The sequence below is a fragment of the Argopecten irradians genome, chromosome 5, assembly GCF_041381155.1.
Source record: "Argopecten irradians isolate NY chromosome 5, Ai_NY, whole genome shotgun sequence".
Lineage (NCBI taxonomy): Eukaryota > Metazoa > Mollusca > Bivalvia > Pectinida > Pectinidae > Argopecten > Argopecten irradians.
The window spans coordinates 37,399,869-37,418,144 of record NC_091138.1 but is presented as its reverse complement, the minus strand read 5'-3'; the positions used below and the strand labels follow the sequence as shown (position 1 = coordinate 37,418,144).

At 35.6% G+C, this 18,276-nt stretch overlaps 2 protein-coding genes across 2 annotated transcripts in view; both read right to left on the bottom strand.

Annotated features, from left to right (window-relative positions):
* Positions 1-1,789: 1,789 nt before the first annotated feature.
* LOC138323733 (small ribosomal subunit protein uS3m-like) overlaps positions 1,790-18,276 on the bottom strand; it is a 32,174-nt gene continuing 15,687 nt past the window's right edge. Inside the window, exons 3-4 of the mRNA XM_069268537.1 lie at positions 4,302-4,342; positions 1,790-2,122 (exon numbers count right to left, since the gene is read on the bottom strand). Coding sequence (XP_069124638.1) covers positions 1,833-2,122; positions 4,302-4,342 — 331 coding nt within the window. The 3' untranslated portion in view covers positions 1,790-1,832. The remainder of the gene's footprint in view (positions 2,123-4,301; positions 4,343-18,276) is intronic.
* Positions 10,392-17,967, bottom strand: LOC138323732 (uncharacterized). The gene is made up of 2 exons (XM_069268536.1): positions 13,842-17,967; positions 10,392-10,772 (listed from the first exon to the last, which is right to left on the bottom strand). The coding sequence occupies exons 1-2, from the start codon at positions 14,220-14,222 to the stop codon at positions 10,647-10,649; spliced, it is 507 nt and encodes a 168-aa protein (XP_069124637.1). The 5' UTR covers positions 14,223-17,967; the 3' UTR covers positions 10,392-10,646.

The following is an 18,276-nucleotide window of genomic DNA, read 5'->3' as shown; positions in this document are numbered from 1 at the left end:
AGACTTGTGTAATGATGTAAACACTAGATGTTCTTGTAATTGTTAGACTTGGGTAATGATGTAAACTAGATGTTCATGTAATTGTAAGACTTGGGTAATGGTGTAAAGTAGATGTTCTTGTAATTGTTAGACTTGGGTAATGATGTAAACTAGATGTTCTTGTAATTGTTATACTTGTGTAACGATGTAAACTAGATGTTCCTGTAATTGTTAGACTTGGGTAACGATGTAAACTAGATGTTCTGTAATTGTTAGACTTAGGTAATGATGTAAACTAGATGCTCCTATAATTGTTAGACTTGTGTAATGATGTAATCTAAATGTTCTGTAATTGTTAGACTTGGGTAATGATGTAAACTAGATGTTCTGTAATTGTTAGACTTAGGTAATGATGTAAACTAGATGCTCCTATAATTGTTAGACTTGGGTAACGATGTAAACTAGATGTTCATGTAATTGTTAGACTTGTGTAATGATGTAAACACTAGATGTTCATGTAATTGTTAGACTTGGGTAACGATATAAACTAGATGTTCTGTAATTGTTAGACTTGGGTAACGATGTAAACTAGATGTTCATGTAATTGTTAGACTTGGGTAACGATGTAAACTAGATGTTCTGTAATTGTTAGACTTGGGTAACGATGTAAACTAGATGTTCTGTAATTGTTAGACTTGGGTAACGATGTAAACTAGATGTTCTGTAATTGTTAGACTTGGGTAACGATGTAAACTAGATGTTCATGTAATTGTTAGACTTGGGTAACGATGTAAACTAGATGTTCTGTAATTGTTAGACTTGGGTAACGATGTAAACTAGATGTTCTGTAATTGTTAGACTTGGGTAACGATGTAAACTAGATGTTCATGTAATTGTTAGACTTGGGTAACGATGTAAACTAGATGTTCTGTAATTGTTAGACTTGGGTAACGATGTAAACTAGATGTTCTGTAATTGTTAGAATTGGATAATGATGTTTACTAGATGTTCTTGCTATGGTTGGAATTGGGTAACGATGTATACTAGATGTTGTTGCTATAATTAGAATTGGGTATCGATGAAAATTTGATTTTCCTGTCATGGTTAGAATTGGGCAACGATGTAAACTCAATGGTCCTGCTATAGTTAGAATTGGGTATTGATGTAAAATAGATGTTTCTGCTTTGGGTGTCGATGATTACTAGATGTTCTTGCTATGGATTGAATTAATAAATTATGTTTTTAGTTGACAATTTAGTAAGCTTAACAACTGTCTCGTCATACGTCATCAGAACCATAGGTTCTAGGTTCTGATGATGGTCAGCCTAGTCATCCGAAACAAGTAAACCAAATAAAAGTTTTGTACGGAATCCGTGGTGTTGGTGTTGGCCAAGCACCATCAGGACGTTGGATACCACCGCCACCCCCTTCATTTACATCAATTATAGAAGTTTGAATGCCAACTGGAAAACGTCATATTCAATAAAGCTCGCTACATTAGATAAAAGGTTGAGGTCGCTATTATTATAACTGATGGTCTTGTGGTGGATAGCATGGTAATCCCATATAATCCTGGTATCACTAGAGGATTGGGTAACTTGATAGGAGTTGTGAACACATTGTGACACATGGAGGTTATATATGTGTACCAAAAAAGGAAGATCTAACCAGTTATAAAATTAAAGAGCAGACCAGCAACACATTGCAGATACATTTGAAACTTTTACACTACATTTTGTTTTTATGTCTACAACTACCTGTGTATTTATTTTGTAAAGGCAGTTTGATGATTAAAAGAACCAACATGGTATCACACATCAATAACATTTAATACCAAATATTCAGCTTTACCATCATACCCATTTGAAAACTGTATCATCACTTTCAACAAAAGTCTGTGTTTCAATCTTCACTGGACGCTTAAATATATGAGAAAAGAGTTCTTCTGTAAAGGCAGTAAGGAAATTCAGTTCTTTAATGGCTGCCTTACCATTAGATATAAAAGCTAATGTTATGGTGTTGTACTGACGTTTTATAATGCACTCTGATATAAGCCTGTTGCCCCATATTCCCTTGAGGAATTTTCTAATCATTTCATCCTCTAATGCCGCTTGTGATGCTCCTTCCTCCTCATGTAAATTACCTGTAAAGTGTGTAATACGAAAAAATAATCTGAGTTTATCCCATTCTATTTTTTTCATCAAATATCTTTTAACAATATTGATTAAAGTACATGTTGTTTCCCAATAAACCAACCTGCTTTCGCAGCTATCAAATTTCGCGATTTCCATTTCAACACAAGTTCACAAAGATAATAATTTGCAGATTTAACAATTCCATGATCATTCCTATCAATATAGATGATGTAGATATTAATTTGCAGAGATTAACTATCGCAACTGTACTTGGATTGCAAAATTTGCAAAAGTAAATTGCACATGATCAAAGAAAGTTGGTTTGAACAGCTAAGTTTGCCTCTGGTAATTCCGTATCGAGACCTAAAATCTAAATCATATGAGAATATTTTTGCTCATTGGGCCTCTTGAAATTCTCAAAATCCTGCATTTTCTTCCTTAAAATGTTTTTTTATACCAATGACAACACTTGTAGTCCTATATAACTTATATATTGACATTGTTGAAATCAATGTTAGTTGTTGCATATAAAAATATCTTAACACTTGCACCAAAACTTTAAACTGATAATTTAGGCCCACTGCATCTCTTGTAATTCTTAAAATCTAGCATTTTCTTCATAAAATGGGTGTTTCTACTAACATATCACAATACTACTATAGATTAATGTAGAATTCTATGTCAGTTTTAAGATATAACAGTATTATCAACTCTTAAAAATTATCTTATTCCATGTTTGCATATTACAGAGTAACCTCCCATGCGGGTAAGTATTGATTGTTACATCATTATGTTCCGAGCCCAATTCACATCGTCTTTTCCGAAAAGTATGATGTTACACTCAGGGTTGGGGTCAATTACATTGCAATGTAATTAATTACAATTACAATTACTTGGTCAAAACTCAATTACAATTACAATTACAATTACTCAGTTTTGTAAATGTAATTAATTACAATTACAATTACATTCAAATAGTAATTAATTACAATTACACATTACGTTTTCTTAATATGTTTATTTTTAATAACATATACACATTTGTATAGTCATACAATGAAGCATTTATACATATATATGTCACTATCAGTAAATTCTGTCTAATAATACACATGTTCACTTCACATAAACCACATACAATACAAAAAAAATTGAGTGTACTGGTAAGTTTTATACAGTGTATTAGTATTACATGTACAATTTTATTGGACTTGCAGTAATATTGTCAAATGTTTAAGTACCAGGTATTCATATTTTTGAATTGCATTTTATCATCATCAGAGTCTGAAAATTATCATCAGACAGTCTGTTTCTGTCTGGTCGGAATACTTTGCCAGCAACACTAAACAATCTCTCCACTGGAGCTGAAGTGGCTGGTATAGCTAAGTATTTGCTAGCTAAAATAGACAAATTTGGAAATCTGCAAGAATTATCTTTCCAGAACTGTAATGGGTCACAACATCTCTCTGTACAATCTTCACCAATGTAGATGTCTACTTCATTTGGTTTAAGACCTGAGTGATGTCTCTTTCGTGAGGGTGTAGTTGGAAGAAAACTAAAAAAGTCTTCTGTTTTAATTTTCTTGGCAGGGGGCGGTGACTCATCTGAGCTATCATCTATAGTTTTGCCTTCCTTAGATATACTAATCAGGTGATCTACCTTCTGTTTTAAGAGAGACTGACATTGTTGTGAAGATCTGTTCCCTTACACCATACAGTTTTAAACCTTGGGTCTAAAAGTGATGCTAGAATGTAGTTTTCACTTGTTTTGTAGTGTGATAGTCTGCTTTGTATGGAAGATTTCAGAGCAGATATCATTTTAGAGCTGTAATTCACTTCTACCAAAGCTAACTTACGCTTGCAAAATTAAAACATGATGTCACAATCAACACCTACCCAGAAGGGCAGGTAACTCTGTAATATGCAAATACAGAATATTAGGCCCTGATTTCTTGGGGAAAAAACCACAGTGTCACTGTCAACATTTTACAGGTCAAACCTGAAGTCACTTCATTACGTAACATCAGTATAAATATTTTTATCTAAAAATCAGTAACAGACTTTGTTTCGAGATATTGGACATGAACATGTGCATGAAAATATGAAAGCGTGGCCGTTGTTGGAACTATGTTTCAGTTTTCCGAGCCCCGAGTGACGACAGGAAGGGCAACATGGTAATATACATTACTTGTATGCCAGGAATTCCATGATTTTGTAATTCCAATTTGGCCATGTGGTACAATGTGTCTTGTCGCATAGCGCATTGTCGGACTTTTGCATGGCATAATGTCGCACTGTCGCATGGCGCATTGTAGTAAATTGATATGATGTCTCGAAATAAGCACATCATACATACTGCTATCGCACGTAAATTATAGTACTGGCTGTTCTCTCAAAATGGGTAACTCACGGGAGTGGCCGTACCATATGTTTTTAGTTTTCCGAGACCCCCTAGTGAGCGAACAGAAAGGCAACATGGTAAGCATCCTTAGATGACGACGGATGGTTCACCCTCCATGAATGGTAAAACTGAAATCGTCACGTACTACAAACGGCATTTAGGGAATTATAAAAAACGTGACATACATATATCACAGAATATCTGCACATGATTAATTGTAAAGACACTGATATAAATATGGAATTTGTCTCACTGTCACATGACATATTGGCGCACTGTCGTATGACTCATTGTCGTATTCATTGACGTTTCGAAATAAGCACATCATATACACTGCTATCACACTAATAATATACTTCTTTCTCTCGCAAATGGTAACCACGTACGGTGGCCGTTTTAGAGACTATATGTTTCAGTTTCTGAGACCCGAGTGACGACAGGAAGGGCAACATGGTAAGCACACTTGGATGTGGACTCATGGTTAACCTCCATGAATGGTAAACTGGAGTCGTGAAAAACTACCAACTGCATTTAAGGATTGAATCTTGCTTTGGTCGATTTCACGGGGTGATGAATTGAGTTGCTCTTGAAACAAATTGAATGACCTACTGCGAAGTATATAGATAAAAATGGTTATGGACCAGTGGAGGACTGACAGCCATCGCGAAGTTTATGATTGGATACGCAATAAACACATGGAAATATAACATATGAGGAGTACAAATATAAAAATGGTTATGGACCAGTGGAGGGCTGACATAACCATTGCGAAGTTATGATTGGATACGTAATAAACACATGGAATATAACATATGAGGAGTACATAAATAAAAATGGTTATGGACCAGTGGAGGGCTGACATAACCATCGCGAAGTTATGATTGGATACGTAATAAACACATGGAATATAACATATGATGAGTATATAAATAAAAATGGTTATGGACCAGGGGCGGGCTGACATAACCATCGCGAAGTTATGATTGGATACGTAATAAACACTTGGAATATAATATATGATGAGTACATAAATAAAAATGGTTATGGACCAGTGGAGGGCTGACATAACCATCGCGAAGTTATGATTGGATACGTAATAAACACATGGAATATAACATATGAGGAGTACATAAATAAAAATGGTTATGGACCAGTGGAGGGCTGACATAACCATCGCGAAGTTATGATTGGATACGTAATAAACACATGGAATATAACATATGAGGAGTACATAAATAAAAAATGGTTATGGACCAGTGGAGGGCTGACATAACCATCGCGAAGTTATGATTGGATACGTAATAAACACATGGAATATAACATATGAGGAGTACATAAATAAAAATGGTTATGGACCAGTGGAGGGCTGACATAACCATCGCGAAGTTATGATTGGATACGTAATAAACACATGGAATATAACATATGAGGAGTACATAAATAAAAATGGTTATGGACCAGTGGAGGGCTGACATAACCATCGCGAAGTTATGATTGGATACGTAATAAACACATGGAATATAACATATGATGAGTATTTAAATGAAAATGGTTATGGACCAGTGGAGGGCTGACATAACCATCGCAAAGTTATAATTGGGATACGTAATAAACACTTGGAATATGAAATATGATGAGTATATAAATGAAAATGGTTATGGACCAGTGGAGGGCTGACATAACCATACATTGTTTATTGAATCTTGATATGCGCTTAATTGCTGATGTCATTTTGCAATATGGCCAATATATACAGGCATACTCTACTACAAAATTCATGTACATATATATCATTTACGAGATAGACTGATGTCTAACGCATACAATAGACAGTACACTACATTTGTAACACACCAAAAATAACAGGTTGAATATGTGTCAGTTTAACGTAATATGTTCATTTTTCATCTTTTCAATTGAATATTGTTTTCATTTCCATTAAAATTGTCGTCTCTTAATAAATATTGCTATTGTTGGATTGAAAAAAATCAACAGACTGAACTCAATAGCAGTGACACGTTTTTTGTTCATTTTTTTTAAATGATGGAGACAGATTTCCCCAACTCCTACTAACAGCTGCAACAACATTGCACCAATACTCTTCTCACTTTTACATACCTAAATATAAGTACATGCAGCTACCACACAAACGCTTTAACATATTTTGTCTTTGTAACTACGAGGGGGGGAGCCCATTTTCTGTAAGCCTGTAACAATAACATTGCAAGATAATGGATTCAAATTATTCGATTTTTTAGCCCACCATCATCAGATGGTGGGCTATTCAAATCGCCTTTCGTCCGTGGTCCGTCGTCCGTCCGTCCGTCCGTCCGTTAACAATTCTTGTTACCGCTATTTCTCAGAAAGTGCTGAAGGGATCTTTCTCAAATTTCATATGTAGGTTCTCCTAGGACCCTAGTTGTGCATATTGCATTTTGGGACCGATCGGTCAACAAGATGGCCGACAGGCGGCATATTACACTAATGAATGCGACAGGCATCTTGGATTTTGATAGTTAAAGATTTGTTACCGCTATTTCTCAAAAAGTGCTGAAGGGATCTTTCTCAAATTCCATATACAGGTTCTACTAGGACAACACACAAACGCCTAGTTGTGCATATTGCATTTTGGGACGGATCAGGGCAACAAGATGGCCGACAGACTGTGCCATCTTGGATTTTGATAGTTAAAGTTTGTTACCGCTATTTCTCAAAAAGTACTAAAGAATTCTTTCTCAAATTTCATATGTAGGTTCCCCTAGGACCCTAGTTGTGCAAAGTGCATTTTGGGACGGATCGGGCAACAAGATGGCCGACAGGCGGCCATCTTGGATTTTGATAGTTAAAGTTTGTTACCACTATTTCTCAAAACGTGCTGAAGGGATCTTTCTCAAATTTCATATACAGGTTCTACTAGGACCCTAGTTGTGCATATTGCATTTTGGGACGGATCGGGCAACAAGATTGCCGACAGGCGGCCATCTTGGATTTTGATAGTTAAAGTTTGTTACCGCTATTTCTCAAAAAGTACTGAAGGGATCTTTCTCAAATTCCATGCATAGGTTCCCCTTGTACCCTAGTTGTGCATAGTACCTTTTAGGACTGATGCATAATGCCTTTCAGGACTGATTGGTAAACAATATGGCCAACGGGCCGCCATCTTAGATTTCATTGTTGAAGTTTGTTACCACTTTTCTTAGAAAGTACTATAGCGATCTGTCTCAAATTTTATATGTAGTGTGTTTGAAAAAGTTTGAAAAGCAGGGAAAAGATCCCTCTTTCCATTGTCAGACATAGATCATTCTTTGGTGGGCGCCAAGATCCCTCTGGGATCTCTTGTCTATTTATTTTTTGCCATTCAATATATAAGGAATTATCTGTTAAGAACTGTCCTTTATTTCCTACTTACTAACAGACATAACAATACCATATGTCCTGTTAATGACCAAATGACATGATGACATGCTAAATTAGATTTGATGTTCGTACCCAATCCTTGTCCCTGACTGCCGAGGCCATTTCATGAGTGCCTCCCCTGCTGTGTAGATATTAATTGCTTATCTCCGATATAATATTTGTGTTTTGATGGAAAAGATCTTAATTGAGGTTTGCTGGCTTCTGTCAGTCAAGTACCTTTATATCACCCTACACGACACTCATTAGTGTATCTTTTGACTTAAATACTACTATACCGTTTTATATTCTGGCACATTTTAACCTGTACAATCATGCAACAAACACACATAAACATAGGGTGCAATTGGAGGGCCTCCACGTGGCGCACCTGGAAACACTGGACATTTAGACCGATACAGATTGTCTGTAGCGTTTTTTGTCAAGTGGCTAATCTCCATAAAATAGTCTTCTTCAATTTTCCATAAAATGTATTTTTTTGACTCGGACCTGTACATTATAGCTCGTTTCCCTTCATTTCATCTGTGACATTCCTTTACTTTAATTTTTCTTGAAACTGGGATATGATTTCCTAACATAATGAAAAAGCTCCAAGAGTTATCTCCCTTTCGCAAGTCTCTTCATTTAATCTGCGACACTCCTTCAGGTGTCGCCCCACTAGTATGAAATGAGAGACGTAAGGTGCGATAACAGAGTTATCATGTTAACACGACAACGTTTACCTACCAACACGCTTATAACCGGAAGTTAATTAATAAGGAAACTGACAGATTCTTTGTAACGATATTTTAAAGTTAAGTAAATCCTGGCGTGATCTATCGACTGAGATAGATGTTGACTCTGCGAAAATTCATTTGAGGGAGAAATTTTGGGTCAAACAGGCAAAAGTCGACATTTTCATCGCTAGTTTCTGTTTAATTAGTTCTAGCAAACAAACACTCATAGTTGACAAATTGAGATTTTACACATTAAAAGTAATTCTGAACAAAACGGTATTTGAAAATGTTATAAAGAACAGACGGTCTTGGAAATGAGTGGTATTTCACAGGTTCCCAGTAAATTTCCACGGCAGACGTGATATTTTGGGACTTGGGCCGCGCCTTCCTTCAAAGCTATTCTGACCGATTGGACCGACGAGTGTGCCATTCACAAATTGGTCGTATTTATAAAAAATATCTGTTTATTCTATGATATAATTACTTGAATTTATAAAACATTTTATAAGTCTTGCAATGATATCCAAAAATTACAGGAAATTATCTGGACCTACATCTTGTGAGGAGACCTTCTCATAGCCCCCAATTAACTGTTTGGCAAAGATATGGCTACCTCCACAAGGACGGTATGGTTATCTGATGGCGGAGAAAACAAGCATCTGCATGTAGCCTGTAACAATGGAGAAGACATGAAGACTCGAGGGAAGAAAAAATAACAAACACGAAGCCTTTGATACCATAATGAGGTAAGCCAGATCTGCTACAACGATGAGGAATGGGTTAGGAAATATGGAAATTATGATAATGAAGGAATGTCAGAGAAACAAGGTACTGATGAAAATGGAGGGAACATGAAACTTGTGGAAATGAACATGTTTGATGAAAAGTTCAAGTCCAATTATCAGACACATTCTTCAGTTACAAAATGATTCAATACACGAAAAAGTCATAGATGATGTAACAGAAGTCATTGATGTTGGAATCATTGTAATGAATACCTTTCAGTTGGCATTCATAGCCAATCAGACGACCATCAGGATAATGACAACCATCAAGATAGTGACGGCCATCAGATGGCAGACATTCCTGGATAGTGACTAAAATTAAAATTGGTACTTTCCCAGGTATATGTTTTTGAGAATGAACGTTTTGTGTTATTTCTGTAATACTCCAATATTTAGTAACAGTGCATAGCACTTGTTGTTCGACTTGTTCAAGCTGTGTTTAAACAAAAATACACAGTGTATTACTTGCAGAAATGTTTCATTTCATAAAAAGTGTTATAAGTAACCAATTTATGTACTTTTTATTTGGCAAAAGTATCTGGCCATGATTTATAAGTCAAACAACGGCAAATCAAAGTGATACACATGTAAGCAGCCATGTTGGTTTTCTAAAAAGGAAATGGTAATACTTCTAATGTTATTTTTTTCGAAAATATTCTCAAATTAAGTAAACATTAAGATATGGATATATTTACTTTTTTATTTAATTTTTTTCTTTGAAGAGACATTGGTAATTTTAGTAATTAATATATGAATATAGAAATGATTAATTTGATTAAGAAACGGCACTTTGATTTATACTGGATTTATTAGTGTTGAAATTGTTATTTCAGAAATAAGAAATTTGAAATAAATTTACTTCATTTATTTCAGGAAAATACGTTATTCAACTTATTGATCTTGAATCAACTTTAAATATCAAAATACCACGACCGTTGTCTCTGCGCCGGTTTCTGTTACTTCTGTTCCTGCTCCCTTTGCCACGATTCCTCAAGGGCCATACCAGATATACTTTGGGTCTGCCCCTTCGATGACTGTTCCTCTTCTGTTACAGATGCCTAGTCCTGGTCAGCAGTTTGTTCCGATACCAATACAGCCATCCCGCCTCAACAAAGTCCTGTCCAGGTGGTTCCTCAAAATGCCATTCCGACTCGGCAGTTCGTCCCTATACAGATACTGCCATCCCCTCCTCTACCAAGTCCTGTCCAAGTGGTTCCTCAAAGCACCACTCCATCACAGCAGTTTGTCTCGATTGTACCACAGGAATCCACGATGTCGCGTCTACCATCACCACTTCGTCCGTCACCATCCAGCCCTGGCCCATCGCGAAGCAGCAACTCGTACTACAAACGTCAAAACGAAGAGGTCGAGAAAGGCAGGGTTGTGAGGACCGCAATATTATCATTTGAAGAATGGACAGAGACGATGAAGGCTAGAAGCTACACCACCAGAGAAATCCCAAGATTAAGGGATCCCTGATCTCCGTTTACATATACCAAGTGCTGAACAACAAGGCACGAGGGGGGATATAAATATTTTAATGCTGCCTAGCAACATTGCTAGAAGGTCCCAAGCCCTTGAAAAAGCAGAGGGGAAATATTTGTATTCACTGAAAAAACCCCAACAAACACTGTGATAAATCGTGTAGTGTCGATAGCAATTCCTATGGTGAAGTGGCTATCACAATTGTCACAGACGGTCACAAGTGTCACAAGTGGCAGGAGACCCGGGTTCGATTCCTGGTGGGAATTTCAGCACAATTGGTTTGTTACAGCTTTTTTGGTCATATTTTGATATCTCGAGTCATAATTATATGAAGGATCATTCAAAGATAAAATTCTTGGTTCATGTTGCGAATTAAATTGTGTAATTGTATATGATATTTTCATTTTGGGGTCATTTTGCAAATTAAATTGCGTAATTTTATGTGAAATTTGCATCATTTTTTCTTTTCATTTAAAAAAAACCGAACAAACACTGTGAAAGACCATGTAGTGTTGAAAGCAATTCCTATGGTGAAGTGGTTATCACAATTGTCACTATGTGGCAGGAGACCCGGGTTCGATTCCCGGTGGGAATTTCAGCACAATTGGTTTGTTACAGCTTTTTTGGTCATATTTTGATATCTCGAGTCATAATTAGGGCTTTTCACCACAGGGCTTTTCACCATGTGGTGAAAAGACCTATTGTTTTTGTTATGTTTTTTTAGCTCACCTGGTCCGAAGGACCAAGGTGAGCTTATGCCATACCGTGGCGTCCGGCGTCCGTCGTCCGGCGTCCGTCCGTCCGTCCGTCAACAATCGACTTCTTCTCTATAACCGCTGGTCGGATTTCAACAAAATTTGACTGGTAGCATCCTTTTGGGCTACTTACTGAAAATTGTACAAATGATGGGGCGGGGCCAAAAGGGGTCAATTTGGCTATTTCCATTTAAACGACTTCTTCTCTGAAACTAAGCATGGGATAGCACCCAAAATGCAATGGTAGCATCCTTATAGGGTGGGGATTCAAAATTGTACAAATGATAGGGCTGACCCCCCCGGGGGCCTGAGGGGTGGGGTCAAAAGGGGTCAATTTGGCTATTTCCATATAAACAACTTTTTCTCTGTACCTAAACATGGCATTACAGTCATAATGCAATGGTAGCATCCTTATAGGGTGAGGATTCAAAATTGTACAAAGGATAGGACTTACCCCCCCCCCCCCCCCCCCCCGGGGGGGGGGGGCTGAGGGGCGGGGTCGAAAGGGAGCAATATTTGCTATTATCATATAAACGACTTCTTCTCTGCAACTCAGCATGGAAGAGCACTCTAATGCAATAGTAGCATCCTTATAGGATGGGGATTTAAAATTGTACAAAGTATATGGGCTGACTCCCTGGGGCCTTAGACGCGGGGCCAAAAAGGTCAATTAGGCTACTATTTTCATATAAATTACTTCCTCTCTGAACCTTTGTATTGGATAGCATATTTGTATGGTATCTATAGCATCATTATATGGTTGTGTTTCAAAATTAAACAAATTTTGGAGTCAATTGTACTAATTTTTCTCATTGTAAGAGTCTTTGTGATAATTACAAAAAAAAAAAAAAAAAAAAAAAACAGGTGAGCGATACAGGCCCTTTGGGCCTCTTGTTATTATTATTCTTCTACACTTTTTTTGTGTCCAAAAGATCTTCAAAATGGTAAGAGGTATGCCAATGGCCTTATTGTTATATTGTATGGCATGAGTTGAAGGGGTGACCGCAACATTTTTAAGTAGGTCAAAAATCCAAGATGGCCGCCATGACGTCATACCTAAAAAGTTTAAAACAGCCATAACTCAAAAACCGTTTAAGATACAGCAAATATTTTTGATGTTTTATGTAGATCGTATAAAAGACTAACTTTTATTCAATTACAGCAATTAGGTCAGAGGTCAAACAAAAAAGTTCGCTATGGGGTCAACGTTCGCGAATTTTTATTTTTTTTTGATTTTGCGAAATTTCTTTTTACATATCGATGCAGAATGTCATTCTGATGAATTTGGTGTCTTTTATTTTTCGGTAGCACTTCCGGTTAATGCTGTATGCCATTTTGAAAAACAATCCTTTGATCTTTGCTAAATTCCCGCCAAATTTAAAAATGCTTATAACTCACTAACAGTTCTTTTCACAGATTTCATCCAATAATATTTTTTGCAGAGAGTTCTCTTCGGCTGATCAAACTTCATGCAGATCTTCACTAAAACACTTTTATTCAGGGCTGAAAGTCAAGGTCATTTATTGGTTACAACTTCAAAACCCATGCATTACCTAGTTCTTAACTTACCTGGCAATGACGGTATTGTAAACTAAATATAGTGAAAAGCCCGCCAAATTGTCTATGGCAATTTCTAGTTTGTTTTGTTGTTTGTTACAGTTTTACGGCCCATCGACAACTAAGGTCATTTAGGGCCAAACTACAAGTCATGTCATGTAATCTCCTGTTTTTCTGTTTCTGAATAAGTTGAACCCGTTCAAACTTTGAAATGTCTGTCACATATAATTTGAAGTTTTTGAAGTTTAGAGGCAAATTACCACGTATAACGATATCATAGAAATCGTTCATGATTCCATATTGCCAAGTTGGGTCGTATGCCTTTTCAAAGTCAAAGAATACGGCCATAATTATTGTATTTTCTATTAAGAGCCTATACATCATTTGTTTACAAATTTTATTGGTTTCTTTACAAAATACATTGTGTTGAGAAACATATTTACAACATTCAACAAAGGAGGACACATTATATCATATTTTAAATATAGTTTTAATAAATTCGTATAAATCTCTTAATATTTTTATATTTGTAGAGTTTTTAAGCTGTGGAATTTTAAAAATACTTGGTCGTGTAGTAGCCGCTATGTCTCGATTGGAATGAAATAATTCACTCACCTTGCGATCCTGATCCACATAAGGCAGGTACATCCACGGCATCTCAGATGCGTATTCTTTGAATGAACTCTCATCCCTGTCAGAGCTGACGAAGACGACTTCAAATTTGTTGCCACCGAATCTGTTCCTCATCTTTTTGTAGAACTTTATCAACTTCGGTGCGAAGAATCGATCGGAGTTATAGAGGACCCCATTGCGGAAGTTGTCTTCCTCTGGTGTGAATTCTATACCCGGAGGGCGCCAATATCCAGAAAAAAACAGCCCAACATACTCCTTGTCACCGAGTCCTACTGGATGATCCGTGTTCACATCGACGAACTTTCTACCAACGTTCTTCTGCAGGGTCTTCCCTAACAATTCGGCCATCTTCCCTTCAGCCATGGCATTACAGTAAACCGTGTGCAGAATATACTAAAACTATTTGCACACCATGTCTAGATCGTTGTATTCCAAGCTATTAATAGCCTTTACATTTTAATGTTTGCTATCCCTTTTCATTATCAAATTTCACATGGGTGGAGCATGCGTACATTAACGTTACGTACTATATTTCGCAATATTCTGTTTTACGTTTTTTATTTAAACTTTGTTTTCAATCGATTTATATGAATTATTTCGTCTGAAAAATAAAATTTCCAGTCCGACAATAAGAACATATTCATTAACTGCAGCTGTCGATTTATTTGCTGTTTATTTTACAAAGTGTACTAGACTGACCACCAGGCTCTAGAACATTTAAAAAAATTACAAAACGATTTAGCTTGGTTATTTTGTCTCTACAAGTTTCAAACTAAGGGGCGATAATCTAGTTAAGAACACTGCTGAGAAAGTTTTATCAACAACTTAGGGCCTGGTGGCCAGTCTAACAGTATTCCGAACTAGCGGGTAGGTATTGATTGTGATGTCATTTGTTTGCGAGCGTAACGTCATACTTTTATGAGAAAACTACGGGAATTGCGCTCACAAAATAATGACGTAACAATCGATACCTTCCCACAAGGGAGCTAACTCTGTAATATGCAAAGACGGAATACCTACCATCAATGGTTATCTTGTTTAAAAATCTTTGATAATCATGAAATGTTCATACCGTAGTAAAAGCATTCTCAAGTACCATTAATATACGTATACATTATTAAATAGAAGATTATAACTTTGACGGACAGTCTTATATCTACATGTCAAGTTTAAAGTAGTTCTTTAAATGTCACTGCACAATAGGACATAAGATTATCTACAATAATAAACTACCTGGGTTAAACAGGAATTTGCTTTGTGTTACCTCCATGCAGTTTGTTAGCCATACATGCAAGAGACCAAGCAGATGGTAAAATAACTTGAGCGCCGCTTTACTTGGAAACTTGCTATACATCTGCTGGCCAACCCCGATCTTAATTGCTTATTATGTCTTTGACAATTTCAGAAAACTTTGATAAGCATTAGGTTTCTCGTGTAATTTGAATTGTTAATGGGAAATTCATACGTACCTCAGCTTACGTCTTACCTAAAGAAAACAATTCTCGGCATTTTTAGATCAGAAATAATTGGTTTCAGTAATAGCATGTGTTAAAATGCCATCTGGAAGCATCTAGATTTTCAAACTTTTCTGAGGTAGATCCCCTAGACCCCTTCCACACTATAAGAAACCTTCTAGTTATATTAGTGCTTAGTCTAAATTTAGCCAAAATGCGCTTCATTTTTTTTTTAACTTGTTTGCTGATCTTAGTCGAATGATGAGATCTATACTAGCGTTAAACACAATTTGTGGATTTTTTTTTTTTTCATTTTTCTCGCATATCTCCAAGATTCTAGTTATCCGTAATTCTTAGTCTAAAATACGCTTCATTTGATTCCTTTAACTTGGTTGCTGATCTTAGTCGAAGATTGAGATCTATACTGATATTAAGCACAATGTTGGGATTCCCCCCCACCATTGTATTACATACCCTAAAGAGTACAATTTCTGTTTCATGAATAGGGATGTTATAACAGATGAGTCAAAATGTAGACGAACTGGAGGCTTACTGAGGGTTTGAACAAGAATGCAGTTTTAGGAGTAAAGTCACCCACTTACTGAAAACGGACTTGTTTAGCGGTAGTTTTATTTCAGTGGCTGTTCTATTTTAGTGGTAGTTTTATTTTAGTGGTTGTTTTGTTTTAACGGTAGTTTTGTTTTAGTGGTTGTTTTGTTTTAACGGTAGTTTTGTTTTAGTGGTTGTTTTGTTTTAACGGTAGTTTTGTTTTAGTGGTAGTTTTATTTTAGCGTTTTTCGCTTCTTTGAAGAGATAATTCATGTATAGGACAGTATTTTGTAAAATGATACAAAACCATGGAATTGTGTTAATCTAATTCCTTGACATTAAATCATAATTTTCATTTTTTCGCATTTTCGCTAAAATAAAAAAAAAAAACTCCACACAATATCTAATGCAATTCTCCCTTATTCGGTAGAAAGATGAATTGTATGTTCACTCTACGTTTTAATGTTTTGGACTGAAAAGCTTGGAACAGGAAGATTAAATTACTCTCTTCGATTGCGTCACACGTGTAAGTTTGAAAGAGTCTACTCCGTAACATTCATCAACACAGATATGTGCCTTATGAGACTACATTGTCTTGCATTATTATAAACTGATAGAAAATAGTACATTGAAGTTGTTTCAATAATAAGTATTGGAGATTATTGCAACTGTCACAATATTAGTAAATTATTTAAAACTAAACCTACCAGTTATTTTTTTGGTCTAGAGAATCGAAACTTTACCTCCAAAATTATTCCCAAAATTCAAAGAGACGATGGAACCATAATAGAGAAACAAGAAGATATTTTGGAAAACATCAGACATTTTTATGAAGACTTGTATAAAGAGAACATACATTTACATGACATCGATCTTAATACATACTTGAATTTTAACGACATACCCAAACTTACTGTTAGAGTCTCAGTCTCTAGAAGGTGAAATTACTTATAAAGAAGCTAGTAACTTCCTAAAAAGTATGAAAAATAACAAAAGCCATAGGTCTGATGGCTTTACTGTTGAGGTTTTTTTTTTTTAATTTTTTCTGGATGAATATTGGTAAATTTGTAGTACGTTCTTTGAATTTTGGTTTCTCAAAAGAAGAATTATCAGTTACCTAGCGTCAGGATGTAATTACTTGTATACCAAAAAGGTGATAAGCCTCGACATTTTTTGAAGAATTGGCGTCCAATCTCATAACTGAACATAACTTATAAAATTGCTTCTGATGTGATATCGTACAGAATGAAAAGTGTTTTAAATAAACTTATAAAGCATGATCAGACAGGTTTTTTTTTATCAGGGAGGTATATTGGCGAGAACACACGTTTACTTTATGATACTATGAAATTTACAGAAGATAATGATATTCCTGGGATGATCCTGATGGTAGACTTCGAAAAAGCCTTTGACACTGTATCTTGGAATTATATTAGAAAAGTCTTGAATTTTTTTTGGATTTGGCAATGACATTCTAAGATGGTTTAATACTTTACACAATAATGTCACATCTACAATTAATCAAGGTGGGAATTTATCTTCATTTTTGAAGTCAAAAGATCTTGTCGTCAAGGCGTTCCAATAGCCTCATACATTTTTATACTATGTGCTGAAGTTTTGGCAATTCGTTTAAGGAAAACATTAATATAAAAGGAATTAAACAAATAAAACTGATATTCTTACATCCCAATATGCAGATGATACATTTCTTACATTAGACGGATTAGAAAAGTCACTTAGTGAGAGTTTAACAGAATTAATTTCCTTCAAACATATATCGGGTTTAAAATGAATGTAGATAAAACTGAAATAATATGGATAGGAAGTATGAAGTACAGTAACGAGACTATGCTCCCAGAGTTCCATCTCAATTGGGGAAACACTAAATTCACATTACTTGGGATTGACTTTGATGTAAATCTAGATAACATGCCTAAGATGAACTTTGATAAGAAAATTGTGAAATTAAAAAGTTTAATTAATATATGGAAGAAAAGGAAACTAACACCTTTTGGTAAGGTTCACATTATCAAATCATTAATGTTATCTCAATTTAACCATTTGTTTATATCTCTTCCAAATCCAAGTGAAAAGGTGATAAAGGAAATAAACACACTTCTATTTGAATTTCTATGGGTAGTAAATCTGACAAAGTAAAAAGAAATATTTGTTGTCCAAGATTATTGTAACGGGGGGTTAAAAATGATTAATTTACATGCTTTCATAAATTCTTTAAAATTAGGATGGATTAGAAGACTGTACAAGAAGGAAGGGAAATGGAAATTGATTTTGAAAGAAAATATTGATATTGATATATTACTAAATATTGGTGGTGAATATATATTGCAGTGTAGTAATTTATGCAAGAACAGGTTTTGGAGAGATGTTTTGAATACCTGGTATAAATTTAATAA